The sequence below is a fragment of the Hemiscyllium ocellatum genome, chromosome 12 (genome assembly GCF_020745735.1).
Source record: "Hemiscyllium ocellatum isolate sHemOce1 chromosome 12, sHemOce1.pat.X.cur, whole genome shotgun sequence".
Classification (NCBI taxonomy): domain Eukaryota; kingdom Metazoa; phylum Chordata; class Chondrichthyes; order Orectolobiformes; family Hemiscylliidae; genus Hemiscyllium; species Hemiscyllium ocellatum.
In genome coordinates, this window is record NC_083412.1 from 21,357,801 (window position 1) to 21,383,767 (window position 25,967).

At 43.2% G+C, this 25,967-nt stretch overlaps 1 protein-coding gene across 2 annotated transcripts in view; it reads left to right on the plus strand.

The window, feature by feature from the left end:
• rb1 (retinoblastoma 1) overlaps window positions 1-25,967 on the plus strand; it is a 199,226-nt gene that overhangs the window by 64,009 nt on the left and 109,250 nt on the right. For both annotated transcript variants that reach the window (XM_060833366.1, XM_060833367.1), the window contains 3 exons: window positions 5,425-5,456; window positions 5,559-5,641; window positions 19,346-19,548. In XM_060833366.1, coding sequence (XP_060689349.1) covers window positions 5,425-5,456; window positions 5,559-5,641; window positions 19,346-19,548 — 318 coding nt within the window. The remainder of the gene's footprint in view (window positions 1-5,424; window positions 5,457-5,558; window positions 5,642-19,345; window positions 19,549-25,967) is intronic.

The window sequence follows — 25,967 nt, forward strand, 5'->3', positions numbered from 1 at the left end:
TTTGAGAGCAAGGTGTTAGGTGGGCAGTTAGCACTCCGACTCTATCAATTGGTCACTGTTAGATGGCAATTGCTCTCTAACCAATATTGAAAATGTCCGCATTCTTATACTCCCAACATCGGACCGTCTCATTGGTTCGATATTGGCAAAGTAATAAATGCAAACTCAATTGAGTTTTAGTATCCTGGGGCATAATTTACACTGGTTAAATTCGAATTGTTGTCAAAACAGCAACCAAAACTCAGGTATTCATTTCACAGCCAATTGTCACACATTTTCAATTTTCCAGTACACTCTGGGAATGCCATCTAGTCACATACACACAGGTGCTTGTAATCTCTCAGTTCAGAAAAGCATTCTCTCTCTCTCTTAAAGATAGATTATATGCCTTCAACCTCATAATAACAGTATCGTAGATGTTGATATTTTGCATGCACTGCAGCAATTCAAGAAGACAGTTTGCTGCCATTGTTATAGGTGTCAACAAGTGTTGACTTTTGCCAATGATACATGAACAAATAATATAACAATAAGTTATGATATCTGGTGGTCTTTTCAATTCTAAACTAATCTGGCTGAGCTTTAAAGTGAAATGATTTAATAAGTATAGAATACTATGGTGGTTTTATTTCAAGATTGTCTGATTTAAAGTACCTACATAATCAAAAATTTTGTCCTCCTCAGTTTTGCACCTATACATCTTGCTGGGATATGGTTTCATTGACCCTATTTACCTTCCACCAGATCATTCAAGTGACCATTATTGCTCTGTGTTTAACTTTAAATACTATGCTATTTAATTTCAGTAGGGAACATTCCTGATGAAGGGCTTATGCCCGAAACGTCGAATTTCCTGTTCCTTGGATGCTGCCTGACCTGCTGCGCTTTTCCAGCAACACATTTTCAGCTCTGATACTCCAGCATCTGCAGACCTCACTTTCTCCTTACTTTCAGTGACCTGTGTACAAGGATACGCAGGTTTCATTGCACCTTACCTTTTCTGTTCTAACACCATTCAGATAATCGGCCTTCGTGGATTTGCTACCCAAGTGGATAACATCACATTTATCTGCATTATGCTTCATCTGTCATGCATTTGTCCACTTATTCAGCTTTTCCCAATCGCACTGAAGTATCTCTGCATCCCACCCAGTTTATGCAAACTTGAAGATTTTACAGCTGTTTCCCTCATCAAAATAATTTATATATATATATATATATATATATTGCAAATAGCTGGGGGATGCAAGCACTGATCCCTGCAATACCCCATTAATCACTACTTTAGTCTACCAGCCAGTTTTCTATTCATGTTGGGTACACCACCCCCAATCCTATGCAGTTAAATTTTACAAGCTAATCTCTTAGGTGGGACTTTATGGAAAGCTGAAAATGTGTTGCTGGTTAAAGGTCAGGCAGCATCCAAGGAACAGGAAATTCGATGTTTCGGGCCAGAGCCCTTCATCAGGAATGAGGAGAGTGTGCCAGGCAGGCTAAGATAAAAGGTAGGGAGGAGGGACTTGGGGGAGGGGCGATGGAGATGTGATAGGTGGAAGGAAGTCAAGGTGAGGGTGATAGGATGGAGTGGGGTGGGGGCGGAGAGATCAGGAAGAAGATTGCAGGTTAGGAGGGCGGTGCTGAACTCGAGGGAACCGGCAGACAAGGGAGGCGCAGTAGTAGTTTGGCGCACTGACCTTTATACCGCTGAGGCCAAACGCCAGCTCGCGGACGCCTCCTCCTATTGCCCCCTTGACCATGACCCCACCTCCCACCACCAAACCATCATCTCCCAGACCATCCATAACCTCATCACCTCAGGGGATCTCCCATCCACCGCCTCCAACCTCATAGTCCCACAACCCCACACCGCCCGTTTCTACCTCCTGCCCAAAATCCACAAACCTGACTGCTCCGGCCGACCCATTGTCTCAGCCTGCTCCTGCCCCACCGAACTCATCTCCGCGTACCTCGACACGGTTCTGTCCCCTTTAGTCCAAGAACTCCCCACCTACGTTCAGGACACCACCCACGCCCTCCACCTCCTCCATGATTTTCGCTTCCCCGGTCCCCAACGCCTTATCTTCACGATGGACATCCAGTCCCTGTACACCTCCATTCCCCATCACGAAGGACTCAAAGCCCTCCGCCTCTTTCTTTCCCACCGCACCAACCAGTACCCTTCCACTGACACCCTCCTTTGAGTGACTGAACTGGTCCTCACCCTGAATAACTTCTCTTTCCAATCCTCCCACTTCCTCCAAACTAAAGGAGTTGCCATGGGCACCCGCATGGGCCCCAGCTATGCCTGTCTCTTCGTAGGATATGTGGAACAGTCCATCTTTCGCAACTACACTGGCACCACCCCCCACCTTTTCCTCCGCTACATCGATGACTGTATCGGCACTGCCTCGTGCTCCCACGAGGAGGTTGAACAGTTCATCCACTTTACCAACACCTTCCATCCCGACCTCAAGTTCACCTGGACTGTCTCAGACTCCTCCCTCCCCTTCCTAGACCTTTCCATTTCTATCTCAGGCGACCGACTCAACACAGACATCTACTATAAACCGACTGACTCCCACAGCTACCTGGACTACACCTCCTCCCACCCTGCCCCCTGTAAAAACGCCATCCCATATTCCCAATTCCTTCGTCTCCGCCGCATCTGCTCCCAGGAGGACCGGTTCCAATACCGTACAGCCCAGATGGCCTCCTTCTTCAAGGACCGCAGATACCCCCCAGACGTGATCGACGATGCCCTCTACCGCATCTCCTCCACTTCCTGCTCCTCCGCCCTTGAGCCCCGCTCCTCCAACCACCACCAAGACAGAACCCCACTGGTTCTCACCTACCACCCCACCAACCTCTGTATACAGCATATCATCCGCCGTCATTTCCGCCACCTCCAAACGGACCCCACCACCAGGGATATATTTCCCTCCCCTCCCCTATCAGCGTTCCGCAAAGACCACTCCCTTCGTGACTCCCTCGTCAGGTCCACACCCCCCACCAACCCAACCTCCACTCCCGGCACCTTCCCCTGCAACCGCAGGAAATGTAAAACTTGCGCCCACACCTCCTCCCTTACTTCTCTCCAAGGCCCCAAGGGATCCTTCCAATTCGCCACAAATTCACCTGCACCTCCACACACACCATCTATTGCATCCGCTGCACCCGATGTGGCCTCCTCTATATTGGGGAGACGGGCCGCCTACTTGCGGAACGCTTCAGGGAACACCTCTGGGACGCCCGGACCAACCAACCCAACCACCCCGTGGCTCAACACTTTAACTCTCCCTCCCACTCCAATGAGGACATGCAGGTCCTTGGACTCCTCCATTGGCAGAACATAACAACACGACGGTTGGAGGAAGAGCGCCTCATCTTCTGCCTGGGAGCCCTCCAACCACAAGGGATGAACTCAGATTTCTCTAGTTTCCTCATTTCCCCTCCCCCCACCTTGTCTCAGTCGGTTCCCTCGAACTCAGCACCGCCCTCCTAACCTACAATCTTCTTCCTGACCTCTCCACCCCCACCCCACTCAGCCTATCACCCTCACCTTGACTTCCTTCCACCTATCACATCTCCATCGCCCCTCCCCCAAGTCCCTCCTCCCTACCTTTTATCTTAGCCTGCCTGGCACACTCTCCTCATTCCTGATGAAGGGCTCTGGCCCGAAACATCGAATTTCCTGTTCCTTGGATGCTGCCTGACCTGCTGTGCTTTAACCAGCAACACATTTTCAGCTCTGATCTCCAGCATCTGCAGACCTCACTTTTTACTCGACTACTTTATGGAAAGCCACCTGGAAACCCAAAAGACCAGAGCGATCCACTAGCTCCCCTTGTCAACTGTACTAGTTACATCCTTGAAAGAAATTCCAATAAATTTGTCAAGCATGGTTTCTCTTTGGTAAATCCATGCTGTCTCTATCTGATCCCATCACTATTTTTCAATTGTTGTGCTATTAGATCTTTTTTTCACAGTCTCTAACATTTTCTCCACTACCAATGTCAAACCAACCGATCAATAATTCCCTGTTTTCTTTCTATCCATTTTAAATGGTGGAGTTACATTAGCTAGTCTCCAATCCATAGGAACTGTTTCAGAATCTACTAAATCTTGATAGCTGACCACCAATGTGTCCACTATATCTATGTCAATTTCCTTAAGTACTCTTGAATGTAGATTATATACCCTGGGGATTTATTGATCTTTATTCCCATCTCTTTACAATTTGCCTGCAAATACTGTTTTCCTTCAGTACCTCCCTTTGGAGACTGTTTCCCCAACATTTTTGGGAGCTTAGTTTCATCTTTGTGAAGACAGAACCAAGACATGTACTTAATTTGCCTGTCCTATGTTCATTCTCCATTATTCATCATTCCCCTGTTTCTGACCGAAAGGTCCTGCATTTGTTTTCACTATTCTCTTTCTGTTTGCATACTTACAGTCAATCAGTATGTTCCCTGCCTGCTAATCTTGTTATCTCTTGCCCCTCTTCTTATTTAATCCTTTGTCTTCCTTTGCTGAATTCTAAACTGCTCCCAGTCCTCAGGCCTGTTTTTTTTTGTCCAATTTGTATACCTCTTCAATCTAATAATATCCACAATTTCCCTACTTAGCCATGGTTGGGATGCCTTCCCCATTTTCTTTTTGGGCTCAACAGGAATGAACAATTGTTGCAGTTCATCTATGCATTCTTGAAATGTTTGTCTTAGCCAAACCACTTCAAGTAACCCTTAAGTAATGTTTCTCATGGCCAGCTTGTGCCTCATTCCATCAAAATTTCCTGAATCAACAGTCCCACTCACCATCTTAATGAAGAGTTCTATATTATAGTCACTTTTGCCCAAGGAGCCTTGCTTCGCTAGATTGCTAGATAGTGGCATTGGGTTAGCTGTTAGATAATGTTAAACTTAGTTATATATCTATATAACATCATTCAATAAAATTGTTCATTTTCTGCTAGAAATGTGCTGTAATTTGCAATAGGAGTGTTGCTTAATATTCTTTTATCATCTTGAGGGAAACTCTTGTCTAGAACAAAGACCCTAAGAATGTTTAATTGTGTCATAGACTTTCTAATGTCCCTTCAACAGACAAACAAGGTATCTGTTGCACATCTCTTCTGAAACATGCCACTGTAATATCATCCTGTTCAGTCCTCTAGAGTGACAACCTAGATATGGAACAAAGTACAATGTAGTGGTCAAACAGACAGGTTGAAGGCCCAGAGGAGGATTTTGTCAATTAAAGCAGGTTGATTTGTTCTTTTCTGTAAAGGCTTTCAAACTTCAGGTCTAGTTCTACACTGTTTAACTCAACTGCTTTGCCATGGGATGAATTGCTTTAGTAATGCTTTTGGAAAGCTGTGTTCTGTGCCTAAGTTTGTTTAGTCACTAGTCTGTATTATATTTCCAGGAAGAAGAACGTCTCTCTGTCCAAAATTTTAGGTAAATTTTATTTAGATTTCCTTCCGAAAACATGAAACCAATTCACCTGTTTTTTTAAAAAAAGATCTATTTTCATATGATCTCTTCCCCTCTGTTTTGTAGCAAGTTGTTGAATGATGCTACATTTCATGGATCTCTACACGCCTGTGCTGTGGAGGTGGTCATGACCACATATGGAACTACTTGTAAGTACATAATGGGTCTTTAAATTTTAAATATTTTGTCAGAAATTCTTTGGTTTGCAGTAGTACAATTTCATTACCATTTAACTCAAGATTTTCCATTTTGCTTGTGATCTCTAGGTTTGATAAGTCTTGGGCTCTTTTTTAACCTTTTGCTTTGTCTGTTTTTTTTTAACAAGCCATGAAGTATTCCAGGAGAAGCAAAACTTGCCATTCCTGATAATTCAATTCAACTTAAAGCAGCAAACCTCAAGGCCACATTTGACTGTAATAATACATTTATTCAGATGTGTTATCACATACCTAGAACAAGTGGGACTTCAACCCAAGTGTTCTGGCTCAGATCTAGGGATAATAACATTGTACCATAAGAGCCCTCCCCATATGCTTAATATACACTGGGGTAAAATGACAATGCCTGTTGCTAATCGTTGCATTATGGAGTGTTATGGTGGTTTTCTTAGCAGTACTCATGACCGTTCTCAGCCAGTTTGGGAGACAAAGTAGGTTTTATATGAAGCAGCCTTTGGGTGGAGAATTTTGAGCCAGCAGATTAAACTTGGAATATTTATGTCTATATGTTATCCTTGAATTTTTTTTTTTGTACTGATAGCAGTTTACCAATAATGGTCAGCTGCAGGAATGACAACCTTGTCTCATCATTCCTGTGTGAAATCTCCAAAACTAACCATTTATGCAACTTGTCGTCTTAAAATTTGAAGCTATAGTTTAAGTAGTTAGCTGTGACAAAGGAAGGATGAGCTTCCCTGCTGGCATAAAATGGAGAAACTACAAATTATGGCCTAGATCTTCTCTTTGAATTGTCATGAGACCAGACAGACAACGGCAGGAAGTTTAAACTTCTGATAGGCAATTTCCCTAACCTCCAGAACCCTCAACAAAAGTCTCCAGCTAAGAGTTAGTGTTGGAGACTTCAGGCTGTCCTGATATACTTAGCTGTGATTAGTTACAGTGGAAATGATAAAGGAAAGAAATTCTATTGCAACTCCCGTGTAGCCATACTTTCTAAACAGCCCTGATTTAATAATCCAGTAAACCCTCACGACTGGCCATCCAACACTCAACACCACCCTTCAAAAAAAGCTGATTACCCCTCCAATTATTGTCATTCTACCTCACCATGTTCCCATCTGCTGCTCTGCCCATTTTCCTCACCTGCCCTTTCTTGCACATTGACTTACCCACTCACCTTAGTCTCCCTACTTTAGGAAAGATGGTGTAAAACTTGGTGCAGAAAAGGTTTACAAGGATGTTGCCAGGGTTTGAGCTATAGGGAGAGGCTGAATAGGCTGGGGCTATTTCCCCTGGAGCATCAGAGGCTGCAGGGTGACCTTAGAGGTATATAACTCATGACAGGCATGGATAGGGTAAATAGGTCAAAGTCTTTTCACCAGAGTTGGGAAGTCTAAAGCTAGAGGACATAGGTTTAAAGTGAGAGGGGGAATATACAAAGGGGACCTAAGGGCAACTTTTTTGCACAGGATGATGCATGTATGGAATGAACTGCCAGTGGAGGTAGTGGAAGGTGATACAATTACGGCATTTAAAAGGTATCTAGTTGGTATATGAATATGAAGGGTTTAGAGGGATTTGGGCCAAATGCTGACTAGATTAATTTAGGGACTAGATTAATTTAGAATATCTGATCGGCATGGATAAGTTGGAGTGAAGGGTCTCTTTCCATGCTGTATCACTATGACTCTGATCTTCTCATCCATTCACTCATCCATCCATTGATCCACTCACTAGCTCAGTTCCGAACCACTGATTCAGTAATATATTGATAGTGTGATAGTGCACATTTAGGAAAGCGAAGTGAGCATGGCTTGTCTTTGCATGAAGGCAAAAGTGAGGCCTGCAGATGCTGGAGATCAGAGTCAGGATTAGAGTGGTGCTGGAAAAGCACAGCAGGTCAGGCAGCATCCGAGGAGCAGGCAAACCAACGTTTCGAATAAAAGCCTTTCGTCAGGAAACAGGCTGGGAGCCTCCGGGGTGGAGAGATAAATGGGAGTGGGGTGAGGCTGGGGAGAAGGTAGCTAAGAATTCAGGACATGGTTGAAGAGCTTCAGGGCAGAGGAGATGACCTGGTGATGACATGATGTAGAATGAGAAATATTCTGACTGGACTGTCCATTATCCAGTCATTTTCTATGGCAATGCCTCTACCAATCAGAGTCCACTTATAATCAATCTGCATTCTTTTCTCCTACAGGATAAAATGGCCCCTTTACGCTGTTATTTTTGAAGAATACAAGGCAAAAAGATTTGATGAAACTGTCCTTTTTCAGCAGTACTCAAGTTATAGAGTCATACATCACGGAAACGGACTCTTCGGTCCAACCAGTCCATGATGAACATAATCCCAAACTGAACCAGTCCCACCTGCCTGCTCCTGGCCCATATCCCTCTAGACCTTTCCTTTTCCTGTACTTATTCATGTGCCTTTTAAACTCAAATGTGTTCATTGCGAGGACATTGCCTCTGATGCTCTGGACATCAGAGCACCTTCTACCTTCCTTTCACCCCCTCTTGATTTCTGTGCTACCAGACAATTATTTGAATTTGTTTTGGCTGTGAAACCTGGAACTCATTTACACTACTTCCTTATAGCAATAGAGTGGATGCTTGAGGCTATTTAGAGCTTAGAGAGTCAGAATATTTACAGCATGGACAGATACCCTTCAGCCCATAGTGTTTAAGATTACACAATGATTCACACTGCTGCCTCACAGTTCCAGGGACCTGGGTTTGAGTCCAGTCTTTGATGACTGCACATTCTCCCTGTGTCTGTGTGGGTTTCCACTGGGTGCTCAGGTTGCCATGCTAAATTGCCCATAGTGACCAGGGATGTGCAGGCCAGGTGGATTAGCCACGGGAAATGCAATGCTACGTGCATTATGGGTTTGGTTAGGATGCTGTTCAGAAGGTCAGTGTAGACTTAGTGGACAGAATCACATCTTTTAGCAGTCTTGGTATTCTATTCGATGTCTACACTAGTCATCAAATATCCATCTGCTATAATGTGATTTTCTGGCACTTGGCCTGTAGCCTTGTATGCTATGGTGTTTCAAGTGTTTATCTCAATATCTTGAGGTTTCTGCTTCTTCCACACTTTTTAGACAGGTGAGTTCCAGGTATCTATAACCTTCTGGGTGGAAAGCTGTTTCCTCAAATGTCCTCAAAATCTCCTGATTATTGATTCCTCTGCTCAGGGGAGAAATTTCTGTCTATCCCCCAGAAATTTATACATCTCAGTCAGGGCCCTTCACAACCTTCTTTGCTCAAAGGAATTATGTGGAATTGCTGATGTTGGACAAGGATGACAAAGTTGAAAATCGCACAACACCAGGTTATAATCCAACAGGTTTAGTTGGAAGCTTGTACTTTCAAATAAAACTGTTGGACCATAACCTGGTGTTATGTGATATTTAGTTTTGCTCAAAGGAAACAACTCTGAATTGTTCCAACCTAAGCAACATCCTGGTGATTCTGTTCAGCCCGTCTAGTGCAATGACATCCTTCCTATAATGTAGTGAGCAGAACTGCACATGGTACTCCACCTGTGGCCTAACAGCTCTAACAGAACATTCTTGCTCTTGTATTCAGTGCTTTGATTAATAAAGGCAAATATCTCAAATGCTGCCATAACCACCCTATCTATCTGTCCTGTTGCCTTCAAGAAGTTTTGGTCAGGTACACCAAGATCCCTGTGATCTTCTGTATTTCCTAAGACCTACCATTCGATGTGAAAACCCTTGCCTTGTCTTCCCAAAATACATCACTTTACAATTGTCAGGATTAAATTCCATTTGCCATTGATTAGCCCATCTGACCAGGCATTGTTTATCAGTCTGAACTTTAAGGCTTTCTCCTCATTATTTACCACATCATCAATTTTGGTGTCATCTGCCAACTAAGTGATTTTGTCTCCTATATTTGTGTCTAGATTATTAAGGTATAACCCAAAACAGCGAGGGACCTAGATGCAAGCCCTGTAGTATACCACTGGGCACAGGCTTCCGGCCACGCAACATCCTTTGACCATTGTCCTCTGCTTTATGCAGCTGAGCTGTGGCCATAACCATCCCTATACCAACTATTCAGATTGTTGGACCAGGATACATGGTGGCTAAGTGGCTAACACTGCTGCCTCTCGGTGCCAGGGACCCAGGTTTGATTCCATCCTCAGTGAATATTTGTGTGGAGTTTGCACTTTCCTCCAGTGTCTGCATGGGTTTCCTGTGGGTGCTCCGGTTTCCTCCCACAGTCCAAAGATGTGCAGGTTAGGTGAATTGTCCATAGTGTCCAGGAATGCGTAGGCTAGGTGGATTAGCAATGGGAAATACAGATTTACATAGGGTAGGGGTCTGGATGGACTGCTTTTTAGAGGGTTGGTGTGGACTCAATGATTCGAATGACTTGCTTCTGTACCGAAGGGATTCTGAGATTATCTATGGCAGTAACATTCTTATGGACTCCATTCAAGATGACAGATCAGCATCATATCAAAACAGAGGCTTGCCATTTACTGGGCCAGCATTTATTACCCATCCCTAATTGTCAAGAGGGTATTCAAAAGTCCACCATGCTAAGGCATTAGTGGACCAAGCAGTTTTCAACAACAGGTGGTGGTCACCATTAGGCTGGCTTCTTTTTAAGTTTGGGAAATTTAAATTCAATAAAACTCAAACTACCAATGTGATATTTAACTCAAGTCCTCAGGTCAGTAAGGGATATAGGAAATTGGAATAGCATTTGAAGCTTAAGGTGACTCTTGTGGGCAAGGTAAGAGCAAGGGCATTGCGGGCAATAGGATGAAATCTGAAGACTGATTAAGTGCAGAGCCAGGGCAGCAGAAAACATCCTTTCAAAAGGCTAGAGGAAATGATAAGCAGCCAAACATTTGGTCGCTATCTCTGGTGCCAAATATATCATAGTCGCTTGGCACTAGAGATCACCTGAAGTGTTACCTCTGTTTTTCTTTACACAAATGATGCTGGAATACCTGAGTATTTCTGCTTTTATTTCAAATTTGCAGCATCAGCAATGTTTTCTTTTTGGATTAGTGTAGTCGCCTAAATCCTTAAAACATTTTTTTTGGTATGTTCACAAAAAGCTTAATGTCCTTCCTAAAGGGAGGCCCATAATTACACACACTAATCCAGCTAGGGCCAACTTTCGTTATAATATGAGTTTAACATAACGTCCTGGCTATATTTATAAAGCCCAGAATAATCGGTGCTTTCATGACTAATCAGTGAAGGGCAATTCCACCACTTGTAGTAACTGATGTTTAAAGAAACCATCAAGGCTGGAAGGAAGGAGGCGTTCAGGGGAGGTTATTAACACCACTCTTACATATGAAGTAGTACATTTTGGTGGGAAGAATGACGAGATGAAATATGAAATAGAATTTTAAAAGTGATAGAGGAACAGAAACTGTGGTGTGTTATGGACCAGGCCCGACTCTCTGAAAATATTTTGAGAAGGTAGCCCTGACCCTAACTTTTCTAGTTGTTTTAAGCAGATGTAAGGTGTATATTCCAGGAGCAATACAAGTGTCAAACCACTCAGTATTAAACAAAACAGAATTTACTTACTGAGTGAAACGTGAACAAAAGAGAATAGAATGTAGAATAATTTACCCTATCTGAAAACCCAACCAACTCTATCACAACTTAATGATGCAGGTCCAATTTCCAGCAATACCCCCATAAACACACTCCTTGGCAAAAATGTAAAATCAAACACAGGAGAGATGTCAGAGAGAGAATCAGTATGGAACCTCTCTTCACTCTAGCTAACATCTAAACCAAACCAAAAAAATCCCTAAACTGGGAGAACTAGTTTCTCCCCTTTCATTGTTTTAAGTGTTCTTTAAAAAAACACCTAAAAGCCCATTTCCCTAATTGTTGCCTTAGGCAGTATCTGTTAGCCATAATCAAAGTGGCCTCTACCCAGACAGATCTGTAACTCTGCCTTTTACAACCCATTTTGGGAAAAAAAAATTAAGGACAACATAAGTTTGTTAAAGGAGCAACATTGTCACATGTGCACAACTATGAAGGTGACAGAACAGGTTAAGAAGAATACAGAATTATTTGTTTTTTTAAGTTGAGACATACTGTGTATAAGCAAGTTAGTTACGTTACTTTTTTAAACACTTTAGACTTCAACAGCATTGTATTCATTTCTGTATGTACCTGTTTATTGTAATTGGGGAAAAGAACCAGAGGGCTCCAAAGCAGTATTCTCAGATTACCCGTGTCCCACATGTTATTAAGCATGAAATGGGAGAATTGAGCAAGTGGTTGGAAAATTGATGATGCAGGAGTAAGGGCATCTGATCCCTGATGAAATGGGACTGGTTTTAAACAGGTGGGACCTGTACAAGATGACTGGACTGTATCTTGGCAGGACCAGGATTAATATACTTGCAGTATCAAATTGGATCAAAATTCAAATTATAAAGCCTATATTAAAGGCATCTGTGTGCATGCAGAATTCACAAAAAGTTGTTTTGAATGCATGAATTGATGTAAATGGATTGATCTAATTCCTTTACAGTGACAAGGCTGCAGAGTGACTGAGATTGGAAAAGAAAGGCCGATGGAATGGATAGGTGGAAAGAAGCTGGAGTAGCACCTGTTATAAAGGGTGTAATCAATATGTTAGAAAGAGAGGAACTTGGATCAATGGATCACGATTATCCTAACATTGAAGTTTGTTACTGTTCCTTCACTGTCACTGTGTTTAAAATCCTGGAACTCCTTCCTTAATGGCATTATTGGTGTTTGACACCAAGTGACATTTAGCTGTTCAAACTCACTACTACCTTCTTCAAGGGCAGTTATGGATGGGCGGTTAAATGCTGGATAAGACAGTGAACCCTATATCCCTGAATTAAGTTTTAAAAATCAATTTGAGTGGAACTAAGAAACAGCAAGGCACAGCAAACGTTAGTCATCGAGTCATAGAGAAGTACAGCACAGAAACAGACCCTTTGGTCCAACCAGATATCCTAACCCAATCTAGTCCCATTTGCCAACACTTGGCCCATATCCCTTCAAACCCTTCCTATTCATATACCCATCCAGATGCCTTTTAAAATGTTGCAATTGTACCAGCCTCCACCACTTCCTCTAACAGTTCATTCCATACAAGCACTTCCTTCTGTAAGGAAAATGTAGCTCCGTAGGTCGCTATTATATAGAAGGATACATAGAACATAGAAGGATACAGCGCAGTACAGGCCCTTCGGCCCTCGATGTTGCGCCGACCGAATCCTACCTAACCTATACTAGCCCAATAACTTCCAAATGCCTATCCAATGCCCGCTTAAATGACCATAAAGAAGGAGAGTTCACCACTGATACGGGCAGGGCTTTCCATGAACTCACAACCCGCTGTGTGAAGAATCTACCCCTAACATCTGTCCTATACCTACCACCCCTTAATTTAAAGCTATGTCCCCTAGTAACACCTGACTCCATTAGCGGTAAAAGGTTCTTAGTATCTACCCTATCTAAACCCCTAATCATCTTATACACTTCTATCAGATCTCCCCTAAACCTTCTCTTCTCCAATGAGAACAGCCCCAAGTGCCTCAGCCTTTCCTCATAAGATTTTCCTACCATTCCAGGCAACATCCTGGTAAACCTCCTCTGCACTCGTTCTAAAGCTTCCACATCCTTCCTATAGTATGGCGACCAAAACTGCACACAATACTCCAGATGAGGCCTCACCAGAGTCTTATACAACTGCAACATGACCTCAGGACTCCGGAACTCAATTCCTCTGCCAATAAAGCCCAGTACACCATATGCCTTCCTCACAGCACTATTTACCTGGGTGGCAACTTTCAGAGATCTGTGTACATGGACACCAAGATCCCTCTGCTCATCCACACTACCAAGTAGCCTACCATTAGCCCAGTAATCCATCATCTTGTTATTTCTACCAAAGTGAACGACTTCGCACTTAGCTACATTGAATTCCATTTGCCACATTTCCGCCCAGCTCTGCAACTTATCTATATCCCGCTGTAACCTATCACTTCCTTCCTCACTATCCACAACTCCACCGACTTTTGTGTCATCCGCAAACTTGCTTACCCAGCTTTCAAGTCCTTCCTCTAGATCATTTATAAAGATAACAAAAAGCAATGGTCCCAAAACAGATCCTTGTGGTACACCGCTAGTAACTGCGCTCCAAGATGAACATAATCCATCAACTACTACCCTCTGTCTCCTTCCAGCCAGCCAATTCCTAATCCAAACCTCTAATGTATCCTCAATGCCATACCTCCGAAGTTTTAGCATTAGCCTACCATGGGGAACCTTATCGAACGCCTTACTAAAATCCATATACACAACATCTACTGCTTTACCCTCGTCCACTTCCTTAGTCACCTTCTCAAAGAACTCAATAAGGTTTGTGAGGCACGACCTGCCCTTCACAAAACCATGCTGGCTATCCCTGATCACGTTATTCCTACCCAGATGTTCATAAATCTTATCCCTTACCATTCTCTCTAAGACTTTGCCCACCACTGAAGTCAGACTCACTGGCCTATAGTTACTAGGGCTATCCCTACTCCCTTTCTTGAACAATGGGACCACATTCGCTATCCTCCAGTCCTCTGGTACTATTCCCGTTGACAATGACGACATAAAAATCCAGGCCAATGGCTCTGCTATCTCCTCCCTAGCTTCCCATAGGATCCTGGGGTAAATGCCATCAGGCCCAGGAGACTTATCTATATTCATCCTTTCCAATATTCCCAAAACCTCTTCCCTGCATATTTCCAGGGCATCCATTCTAATTATTTGTGATTCCATATTCACATCAGCAACAGTGTCCTGTTCCTGAGTGAATACTGATGAAAAGTACTGATTTAATGTCTCTCCAATCTCCTCCGCCTCCACACACAACTTCCCACTACTATCCTTGACTGGACCGATACCTACCCTAGTCATCCTTTTATTCTTGACATACCTATAGAAAGCCTTTGGGTTTTCCCAAATCCTACCAGCTAAAGACTTTTCATGTCCCCTTCTCGCTTCTCTTAGCTCCCTCTTTAGCTCCTTCCTGGCTACCTTAACTCTCAATCGCCCCTACTGAACCTTCACGCCTCATCTTTACATATGCCGCCTTCTTCCCTTTCACAAGGGACTCCAATTCCTTACTAAACCACGGCTGCCTCACAAGGCCCTTTACACCATGCCTGACTGGTACATACCTATCGAGGACACGCAGTAGCTGCTCCTTGAACAATCCCCACATCTCATTAGTGTTCTTCTCTTGAAGCCTGTTTTTCCAATCCACACATCCTAAGTCATGCCTCACTGCATCATAATTTCCCTGCCCCCAGCTATAGCTCTTGCCCTGCGGCGCACGATTATCCCTCTCCATCACTAAAGTAAAAGTCACCGAGTTGTGGTCACTGTCCCCGAAGTGCTCACCTACCTCCAAGTCTAACACCTGGCCTGGTTCATTACCTAGAACCAAATCCAATATAGCCTCCCCTCTTGTTGGCCTGTCGACATATTGTGTCAGGAAACCCTCCTGCACACATTGTACAAACACCGACCCATCTAATGAACTCGAGCTATAGCTCTCCCAGTCAATATCTGGGAAGTTAAAGTCCCCCATAACAACCACCCTGCTACCTTCACTCTTTTCCTGAATCATCCTCGCAATATTAACCTCTACTTCTCTAGGACTATTAGGAGGCCTGTAGAAAACACCTAACAGGGTGACCTCACCTTTCCTATTTCTAACCTCAGCCCAAACTACCTCAGATGGCAAGTCCTCTTCCATCGTCCATTCCACTGCTGTGATACTATCTTTGACAAGTAATGCCACGCCTCCCCCTTTTTTACCCCCATGTCTGATCCTACTAAAACATTTGAACCCTGGAACGTGCAACAGCCATTCTTGTCCCTGTTCTACCCACGTCTCTGTAATGGCCACAACATCGAAGTCCCAGGTACCAACCCACGCTGCAAGTTCACCTACCTTATTCCTTATACTTCTGGCATTGAAGTATACACACTTCAATCCACCCTTCTGGTTACAGGCACCCTCCTTAGAGATCGCTGCATTATTCCTAACCTCCCTACACTCAAGGTCCTGTACCCTAAAGCTACAGTCCTGGTTCCCATGCCCCCGCGGAGTTAGTTTAAACCCTCCCAAAGAGCACTAGCAAACCTCCCCCCAAGGATACTGGTGCCCCTCAGGTTCAGGTGTAGCCCATCCTTTTTATAGAGGTCCCACCTTCCCCAGAAAGGACCCCAGTTGTCCAGAAACCGGAATCCCTCCCTCCTGCACCATCCCTGTAGCCACGCATTTAACTGCTCTCTCTCCCTATTCCTCGACTCTCTATCACGTGGCACGGGTAACAAACCAGAGACTACAACTCTGTTTGTTCTAACTCTGAGCTTCCAACCTAGCTCCCTGAAAGCCTGTCTGACACCCTCACCCTTCTTCCTACCTATATCGTTGGTGCCAACGTGGACCACGATCTGGGGCTGCTCCCCCTCCCCCTTAAGGACCCGGAAAACACGATCAGCGACATCACGTACCCTTGCACCTGGGAGGCAACATACCAAACGTGAGTCGCTGTCGCCCCCACAAAACCGTCTGTCTGTACCCCTCACTATCGAGTCCCCAAGAACTATTGCTCTACCTTTCTCCACCCTACCCTTCTGAGCAACGGGGCCAGGCTCCGTGCCAGAGGCCTGAACCTCGTTGCTTGCCCCTGGTAAGTCATCCCCCCCCACAAGTATCCAAAACGGTATACTTGTTCTTGAGGGGAATGACTGCAGGGGGTCCCTGCACTGGCTTCCTCCTCCCACTCCCCCTCACTGTCACCCATCTATCTTGAACTTTCGGAGTAACTACTTGCCTAAAGCTCCGATCTATGACCTCCTCTGCCTCCCGAATGATCCGCAGTTCATCCAACTCCAGCTCCAGTTCCCTAACACAGGTTTGGAGGAGCTGGAGATGGGTGCACTTCTTGCAAGTGTACTCAGCAGGGACGCTAATGGCTTCCCTCACCTCATACATGTTGCAAGAGGAACATTGCCCTCTCTGCACTGCCATCCCTCTAAAAGTAAGCTTTCCTTAAAAAAAAACAACAAAACCAACTAAATCTAAAGAAACAAACAAGGAAAATGCAGCACTTACCCGCTAGTCACAATTGGTCTTATTATTAGGTTAGAGGAGGTGGAAGGGTGGGAGGCACTACTCGTGTAGTGCCTCGGGTGACTCGATATCTTTCTCCACTCACCCTAAACCCATGCCCTCTAGTTCTGGACTCCCCCACCCCAGGGCAAAGACTTTGTCCATTTCTCCTATCCATGCCCCTCATGATTTTATAAACCTCTGAGGTCACCCCTCAGCCTCCGACACTCGAGGGAAAACAGCCCCAGCCTGTTCAGCCTCTCCCTATAGTTCAAACCTTCTAACCCTGGCAACATCCTTTTAAATCTTTTCTGAACCCTTTCAAGTTTCACAACATCCTTCCAATAGGAAGGAGACCAGAATTGATAGGAAGGAGCCTAACAAAACCTTCACAGTTGTTGTGCAACACATAGTAGCACTTGAGCTGATTAAATGGAGCTGGTTGACTAGCTCTACAAAAGTGTTAACATATGCATATTCGATTGAATGATGCCTTTTGCACAAAATCATTTTATGATTTATACTCAAATCTTTTAAGTGGGTTTTGAACAGAAAAACTCCTCAACCGTGAGGTCATAAAGAGGCTGCAAATTGGTATCGATAGGTTAAAATTAGTGGGCAACAAAGTAAAATGTGGAGTACAATTTAGGGACATCTGCAGTTTTTCACTTTAATAATAAGATTGGAAAAGCAAGTATCATGTTAGGCATGAATTTTTTTTAAGATGTTCAAAGGGACTTGGGTGTATTTGTACAAGAAGGTCACAGTTACTGTATAAAGGCAGCAAGCACTCCAAGGTAAATTGTATTGCAGTCATTAAAAGTGGATTAACAGCTGGTGGGATTTACAATCAATTAATAAAAGGTGGAGCTGAAAGCTGATTTCGGTAAAGGTGACCATAAAACTATCATCAATTCTCGTAAAGGTCAATGTTGTTCACTAACATTCTTGAGGGAAGGAAGATCTACAGCAACGTGATTGACTTTTAACTGCCATCTGAAATCTGAGCAAGCCATTCAGTTCAAAGGCAATTAGGGATAGATAACAAATACTGGCCTTACTGTTGACACCTCATCCAATGAACCCTTTTTAAAAAAGGGTTTTGATGAGACCTCACTTTGTGTGCTGTTTGTAGTTGCAATCTCCATATCTAAAGAAGAATATATCAGAGTCTCAAGTGAAAGGGTTGATCAATTTAAACAGGAATGAGGAGAAATTTCTTCACTCAAAAAGTTGAGGATATATTTGCAACTAGCCCCAGAAGGTTGTGGATACTCTTGTTGAGTACATTAAGATTGATTTTTTTTGGCCCCTTAGGGAATAAGGATAGAGGAAGAAAGCAAGGATATTTAGTGGAAGCCGAAGATTAGTGATAATTTTGTTGAATATTGGTGCAGACTTAAAGCACTGGCTAGTCTATTCAATTGCTTGAATTCTTATAGTTCTGAAGCAAGAGTGTCAGTGTTCCAATGCTGACACTCTTAAACTTCATATTTTGTCTTTTAAAATTGTTTGCATTGAATATAACATATGTTGCATTGTTGCTTGCCATGGAATTCTGAAAGGGAGCTCTGAATATTATACACCTTGTGGAACATGTGAGTTGATGCTGGGGATCACACTGTCAAATGTCCTACCTCCTCCAAGTACATTTTACAAGTATTGTGAAAACCTTGACATAGTGAACTGAGATTCTGAATTGACTTTTCGGGCAAAAGCCCTTCATCAGGAATATCTCTATTCCTGATGAAGGGCTTTTGCCCAAAACGTCGATTTTCCTGCTCCTCGGATGCTGCCTGAACTGCTATGCTTTTCCAGCACCACTCTAATCCAGAAACTGGTTTCCAGCATTTGCAGTCATTGTTTTTACCTATAGTGAACTGAGATGCCTCTTATTTGCGATGTTTGGTAACAAGAAATTAAGTAGTCTTTCTTTAACCTCATCAAAATCTGCTAGGTAGGATAGTGTCACAAGCTACACTTGCTATATTTATCTCAAGTTAATATACTGTGGCGTTGTACACTAAATATTTATTTGTGATGGGCATGCTGTTGTACCACGTTATATCTTCTTGCTCAAGATTAGGATATCTTTAGCTCTCAACAACCCCAAGATTAGAACTGGTGCTTTCCATCTCTCTTTTGTTAATTATTTTAAAGTCACTTATGAATAAATTCAATAAACAAGGAATAAAGTTGGATTGTCTTTAAGTGTTATTCCTTGTTTGTTGGATGCAGTTAAATCATAAAATCTTTTTTGCGTGACCGGATTTAAGGGCTGTCCATATTTCCAAGTAACTGGCAAGGAGTTAGTGACCCAGTTGTTTTCCCTAATTCAATGTAGATTATTTATTTGCTTTATGTGAATGTCAAATTGCAGTAAAGAATAAAGACCTTACTATAGGTTCATAATTTTAAACATTTACCTTTTTATTTTTGTCTGTGTTTTGACTGTATTACTGGATATAGAACTTGCTCATTTTTAATTTTTGTTCTTAGGGAACATAACGTTGACGGGTGACATTCAAGCAGAGACTGACCTCTCCTTCCCGTGGATCCTTCGTGTGTTTGATATAAAGGCTTATGAGTTTTATAAGGTTATTGAGAGTTTTATTAAGGCAGAACCAAATCTAACCAGAGAGATGATCAAGCACCTGGAAAGATGTGAACATAGGATCATGGAGTGTATTGCCTGGCAGACTGTGAGTAATTTTTTTCCACTTACTGACGACAGTGTTGTTTATACACAAGTTTAAATTAGATTGCGCATTTGGTTATAAAATGGAATAACTATTTAATGCTTTAAAGTTATTGTCCAGAAAGGCTGGATCTATGGTGTGATATATTTAATGTTTTATGCAAGAAAACAAGCTCTAAATACTTTAAAAATAATGTCTCGCAAATTAGTACTGCATTTAGGAGCCAAGAACTAGTCAACTATGAAAATGACAAGATTGTTGAATATACACTTATCTTTCATTTTGAAGATGTTTAACCTTTCAAAATGGCCAGGATTGTATTCAATTTGATCTGGCACATTGAATTTGCATTTTGGCACTTGGAGCTGGGTCATTGATTTTGAAAAGGTTTACTCCTTTTGGAGCATACTTCCATTGATTCAGTTAGTAAAGTTAAAATCAAAGCACTAACACATTTTTCTTTTTGCCAAGGTAGGCATTTGTTTTGCAGAAGCACATCATTGTTTCTGTTTCCAGAATTAAATAGAATTAAAATTCCAACAATTACTTTTTTTGTCTACTCGTTGAATTTTGGAATTGCCGGCTGGCAATCATTTATTGCCCATCCCTAGGTGCCTTTGAGAAGATGATGATGAGCTACCACCTCGAACCACTGCAGTCCATGTGTTTGTAGTTCATCAGCCTCGCAGCATCAAGGCTTTGGCCTGAATATGAGAACACACCCTTCTGATATGAACTCCAGATTTGGCTTTTATGCCTGTTTTGTCAGTCAAGATCATGGCACATCTGATTGTGACCACCTCCTTTCCTGACTGCTCGCTATAATTTTTCACTGCCTTGTTGATCAATCTTGAATGTATTCAATGACCCAGTTTCCACTGTTATCTGGAGAAGAGAATTTTGCAGAACATCGACCTTCTAAAAGGGAAAGAAAACACTATCGCAGTCTTAAATGGGGCACACACTATCTATCCTCCAATACCCTGAATATTGTACATTTCAACCTGTCGCCCAACACGTGTGCTGACAGTCAAACTCTGGGAACCTGTTACTGCAGGATGTTTTTGGAGTTGTATTCTCATAGAAAATTGTCCAAGAGTTCGAGATCATTCACTGTTAGTTGATTCTGTTATTAGGAAGAAAACTGCAAATGTGAAGATCTTGTCCTGGAATATTTATCTAAAGCACATAATATTTAATTTTGAAGTTAGTAATTGAAAGCAATTTGATAAGTCAGCCATATTTTAGATTGTTTCTTAATTTTGGATCTCAAATCCTCAGCTGTGTTTACATATTTTATGTCCTGAAACAAACCGTGACAGCACAGTGTTGCCCAGCTGCTTTCTACAAGTTTTCTCTTTTTTTCATTCTCCAGATTTCAGTTATTCTTGTCTACATTAGCTGCCGATCTCTCTTTCTCCCAATGCCACCCATCCACCCACCTTTTGGATGCTATCACTGATGTGGTTTTGTTGTCAAATGCTTGTAATCGTACTTTGCAGAAGGTTGATCTGATCTGATCTTAGATCTCCTTGTCATTGGCCTTTTGGTGTTGGCTGCAAAAGTATGGGAAGTGTTTAACATATTGCAAAGTGTTTGCCCCACATGGATGACCAGATGGGAGTTAATAAATTTGTTTTGGCAACATTCAAGGATGTTCTAAGTTTCTTATACAGTATTAGGAAATTGAAAATGTCTTGCAAATTTGGTGCAGAATGGATGATGTTGTCTTTCCTTTTAGATGTCCACCTCCTTGCACAATACAGTTGCATGTACATAATCTAGATGAAATAGTTGAGTAAATACTGACTTTATGTAATGCTTTGTTAATTTTGACTATTTGATGAAACTATGGCTTAGATCTTGCAATCCTAATAGTGGTGAAGATTGAGATGCGCTTGAGCATGGTAATGGCATTGCAAGCTCCGGAAATTTTATTCCTCCTATTTGAAGTTCTGGCTTTAGATTAGATTAGACTTACAGTGTGGAAACAGGCCCTTCAGCCCAACAAGTCCACACCGACCCGCCGAAGCGCAACCCACCCATACCCCTACATTTACCCCTTACCTAACACTACGGGCAATTTAGCTTGGCCAATTCACCTGACCCGCACATCTTTGTGACTGTGGGAGGAAACCGGAGCACCCGGAGGAAACCCACGCAGACACGGGGAGAACGTGCAAACTCCACACAGTCAGTCGCCTGAGTCGGGAATTGAACCCGGGTCTACAGGCGCTGTGAGGCAGCAGTGCTAACCACTGTGCCACCGTGCCGCTTTCTTGTGAGAGCAATGAGGCAGCCCAAGCTGATGGTTCCTCCAGGACCTGTCAGTCTTAAACCTAGGCTGGCTGCATTTCCACTAGTCAACGTCCATTCCCCTCAGTTACAAATGTAGTGCAAGAGCCTGTAGTTCTGTGGGGTAAAACTAGAATTAAGAGTACGCGAAAGAATATATTTCAAATACATTTCAAACACTCTGAGATTTAGATAAGTGCGAGGTGCTGCATTTTAGGAAAGCAAATCTTACCAGGGCATATGCACTTAATGGTAAGGTCCTAGGGAGTGTTGCTGAACAAAGAGACCTTGGAGTGCAGGTTCATAGCTCCTTGAAAGTGGAGTCGCAGCTAGATAGGATAGTGAAGAAGGCATTTGGTATGCTTTCCTTTATTGGTCAGAGTATTGAGTATAGGAGTTGGGAGGTCATGTTGCAGCTATACAGGACATTGGTTAGGCTGCTGTTGGAATATTGCATTCAATTCTGGTTTCCTTTCTGTCGGAAAGATGTTGTGAAACATGAAAGGGTTCAGAAAAGATTTACAAGGATGTTGCCAGGGTTGGAGGATTTGAGCTATAGGGAGAGGCTGAATTGGCTGGGGCTGTTTCCCCTGGAGTATCGGAGGCTGAGGGGTGACCTTATATAGGTTTATAAAATCATGAGGGGCATGGATGGGATAAATAGACAATGTCATTTCCCTGGAGTGGGAGAGTCCAGAACTAGAAGCCATAGGTTTAGGGTGAGAGGGGAAAGATATAAGAGAGACCCAAAGGACAACTTTTTCATGCAGAAGGTGGTGCGTGTATGGAATGAGCTGCCAGAGGAAGTGGTGGAGGCTGGTACAATTGCAACATTTGAAAGGCATCTGGATGGGTATATGAATAGGAAAGGTTTGGAGGAAAATGGGCCAAATGCTGAGAAATGGGACTAGATTAGGTTGGGATATATGGTTGGCATGAACGAGTTGGACCAAAGGGTCTGTTTCTGATCTGTACATCTCTATGACTCTGCTGTCGTTAAGCTGAAGGCAGAACTCGGGCATGTGATATGAAAGAAAGTTTATTATTCGATTGCACTTTGCTGAGAGAGCAGTTTCTGCAGAAGTTTACAAATAAGGTAAAAATGTAGTCTTAAACATCAAGGCAGCATCTGAATTGGTGTGGCATCAGCGACTCCAGGCAAAGTCAAAGTCAGTGTGAATGCAGAGGGAAAATATTGCACTGGTTGGAGTCTTAGCCAGCAACAACAGATATTGTGATTGTTGAAGGTCCATTCTTGGCCCAACCATTTTCTGATGCTTTCTCAATGATCTTCCCTTCATCAGAAGTGGGGAAGTTCACTGATGATTGCACAACATTCGACATGTTTTACTATTTCTAGATTCTATGAATCCGTACAATAAGGAAAGAGGTTTGCATCAACTCTCCGGAGTATTTCACCCAGCCCAAGCCTCCTGACCTATTCCCATAACCCCACATTTACCTTGGCTAATCCAGCTAACCTGCACACCTTTGGACTGTAGTAGGAAACCAGAGCATCTGGCAGAAACTCACGCAGACACATGGAGAATATGCAAGCTCCACACAGACAGTTGCTCAAAGGTGGAATTGAACCCAGATCTCTGGTGCTGTAAGGCATAGTGCCTGTTCTCAGACAGTGAAGTAGTCCATGTCCAAATGCCACAAGACCTGGGCAATATTCAATATTAGGCTGACAAGTAATATTAATGCCAGGCATTGACTGTGAAAGAGTATCTAACTATCACCTCTTCACATTCAACAACATGTCTGCCATTGAATCTCACACTACCTTCACCTTGGGGTTGCCATTAACTAGAAACTAAACTGGACTAGCTATATAAATATTGTGGCTGCAAAAGCAGTTCAGAAACTCTGAATTCTGTGGCAAGTAACTGTCAGTCTCACTCCTCAAAGCTCGTTCACTGTCTGCAAGGCACAAGTCAGGTGTGTGATGGAAGACTCCCAATTTTACAGAATGAGTACAACATTAAAAGAGGTATGACACCGTCCAGGACAATGAAGCCAGCTTGATTGTTTGAGAACAAGATGCCAATTGAAGGGAGGTTCACAAATGGAAAATGAGAGCTGTAGAGAAGAGACTGATGATAATCAATGTGAGATAGAAAGTGATAGAAAATACATGCAGATGAGTGCAGCAGAAATTAGAGCTAGAGTAAGTATTAATGATTAGAAAATCAGTTTAAGATTCTTCATCTGAATCTTCAAAGCATTTTAACAAGATAGATGAGTTGATAGCACAAATTGAAATAAATGAATATGATTTAGTTGTTATTACAGAGACATGGCAGGCTGGCAAAGACTGGGAATTCAATATTCAAGGGTATTTGTCATTCTGCAAGTACAGGAAAAACAAAAGGAGGAGGGGTTGCTTGGTTTTTGTAATTTATTTTGTAGCCTTGTGGTTTACTTGTTTTTTCAGAAGGCTTTCAATAAGGTCTCGCATAAGAGAATAGCACATAGAATTAAAACACATGGGATTGGGGGTAATTTATTCATGAATAGAGAACTGGTTGCAGACAGGAAACAGAATGATTGAATCATTCTTTTAAGTGGCAGGCAATGATTCATGGGGTATTGCAGGGATCAATGATTCGACTCCAGCTATTCACAACATATATAAATGATTTTAGATGAGGAAACTAACTACAGTATCTCCAGATGAGAGACAACTTGCTGGGAGGGTGGTATCAACAGGATGCAGAAATGCTTCAGTGTGATTTGGACATGTTGAGTGAATGGCAGATGAAATATAATGTAGATAAATATGAGTTTATCCACTAGTAGCAAAATTAGGAAGGCAGATTATTATTTAAGTGACAATAAATTGGGAAAGGAGGGAGGTGCAATGTGACCTGGGTGTCCTTATACACCAGTCTGTCAGCATGCAGGAGCAACAGGTTGTGAAGAAGATAAAAAGTATATGGGCGTCATTGTGAGAAGATTTGGGTATAGGAGCTGGCATGTCTTGCTGCAAATGTACTGGGCCATGGTGATACCATCCTGGGCTATTGTGCAATTTTGGGCTCCTTGTCTCTGAAAGGATACTCTGGCTATGGAGGGAATGTGATGAAGGTTGACCAGAAGGTGGAGAGGTAGTCAGGACCAGAAGGTTTTAAAGGAATAGGGTCCAGAGATTGTGGACACTTCTGTTGAAATATTCCAGACTCAGTGGATTTAGGGACGTAAAAACAATGACTGCAGATGCTGGAAACCAGATTCTGGATTAGTGGTGCTGGAAGAGCACAGCAGTTCAGACAGCATCCAAGGAGCAGCGAAATTGATGTTTCAGGCAAAACCCCTCATCAGGAATAAAGGCAGTGAACCTGAAGCATGGAGAGATAAGCTAGAGGAGGGTGGGGGTGGGGAGAAAGTAGCATAGAGTACAATGGATGAGTGGGGGAGGGGATGAAGGTGATAAGTCAGGGAGGAGAGGGTGGAGTGGTTATGTGGAAAAGGAGATAGGCAGGTAGGTCAAGTCATGGGGACAGTGCTGAGCTGGAAGTTTGGAACTAGGGTGAGGTGGGGGAAGGGGAAATGAGGAAACTGTTGAAGTCCACATTGAAGCCCTGGAGTTGAAGTGTTCTGAGGCAGAAGATAAGGCGTTCTTCCTCCAGGCGTCTGGTGGTGAGGGAGCAGCGGTGAAGGAGGCCCAGGACCTCCATGTCCTCGGCAGAGTGGGAGGGGGAGTTGAAATGTTGGGCCACAGGGCGGTGTGGTTGATTGGTGCGGGTGTCCCGGAGATGTTCCCTAAAGCACTCTGCTAGGAGGTGCCCAGTCTCCCCAATGTAGAGGAGACCGCATCAGGAGCAACGGATACAATAAATGATATTGGTGGATGTGCAGGTAAAACTTTGGATGTGGAAGGCTCCTTTAGGGCTTTGGATAGAGGTGAGGGAGGATGTGTGGGCACAGGTTTTACAGTTCCTGCGGTGGCAGGGGAAAGTGCCAGGATGGGAGGGTGGTTTGTAGGGGGATGTGGACCTGACCAGGTAGTCACGGAGGGAATGGTCTTTGCGGAAGGCGGAAAGGGGTGGGGAGGGAAATATATCCCTGGTGGTGGGGTCTTTTTGGAGGTGGTGGAAATGTCGGCGGATGATTTGGTTTAT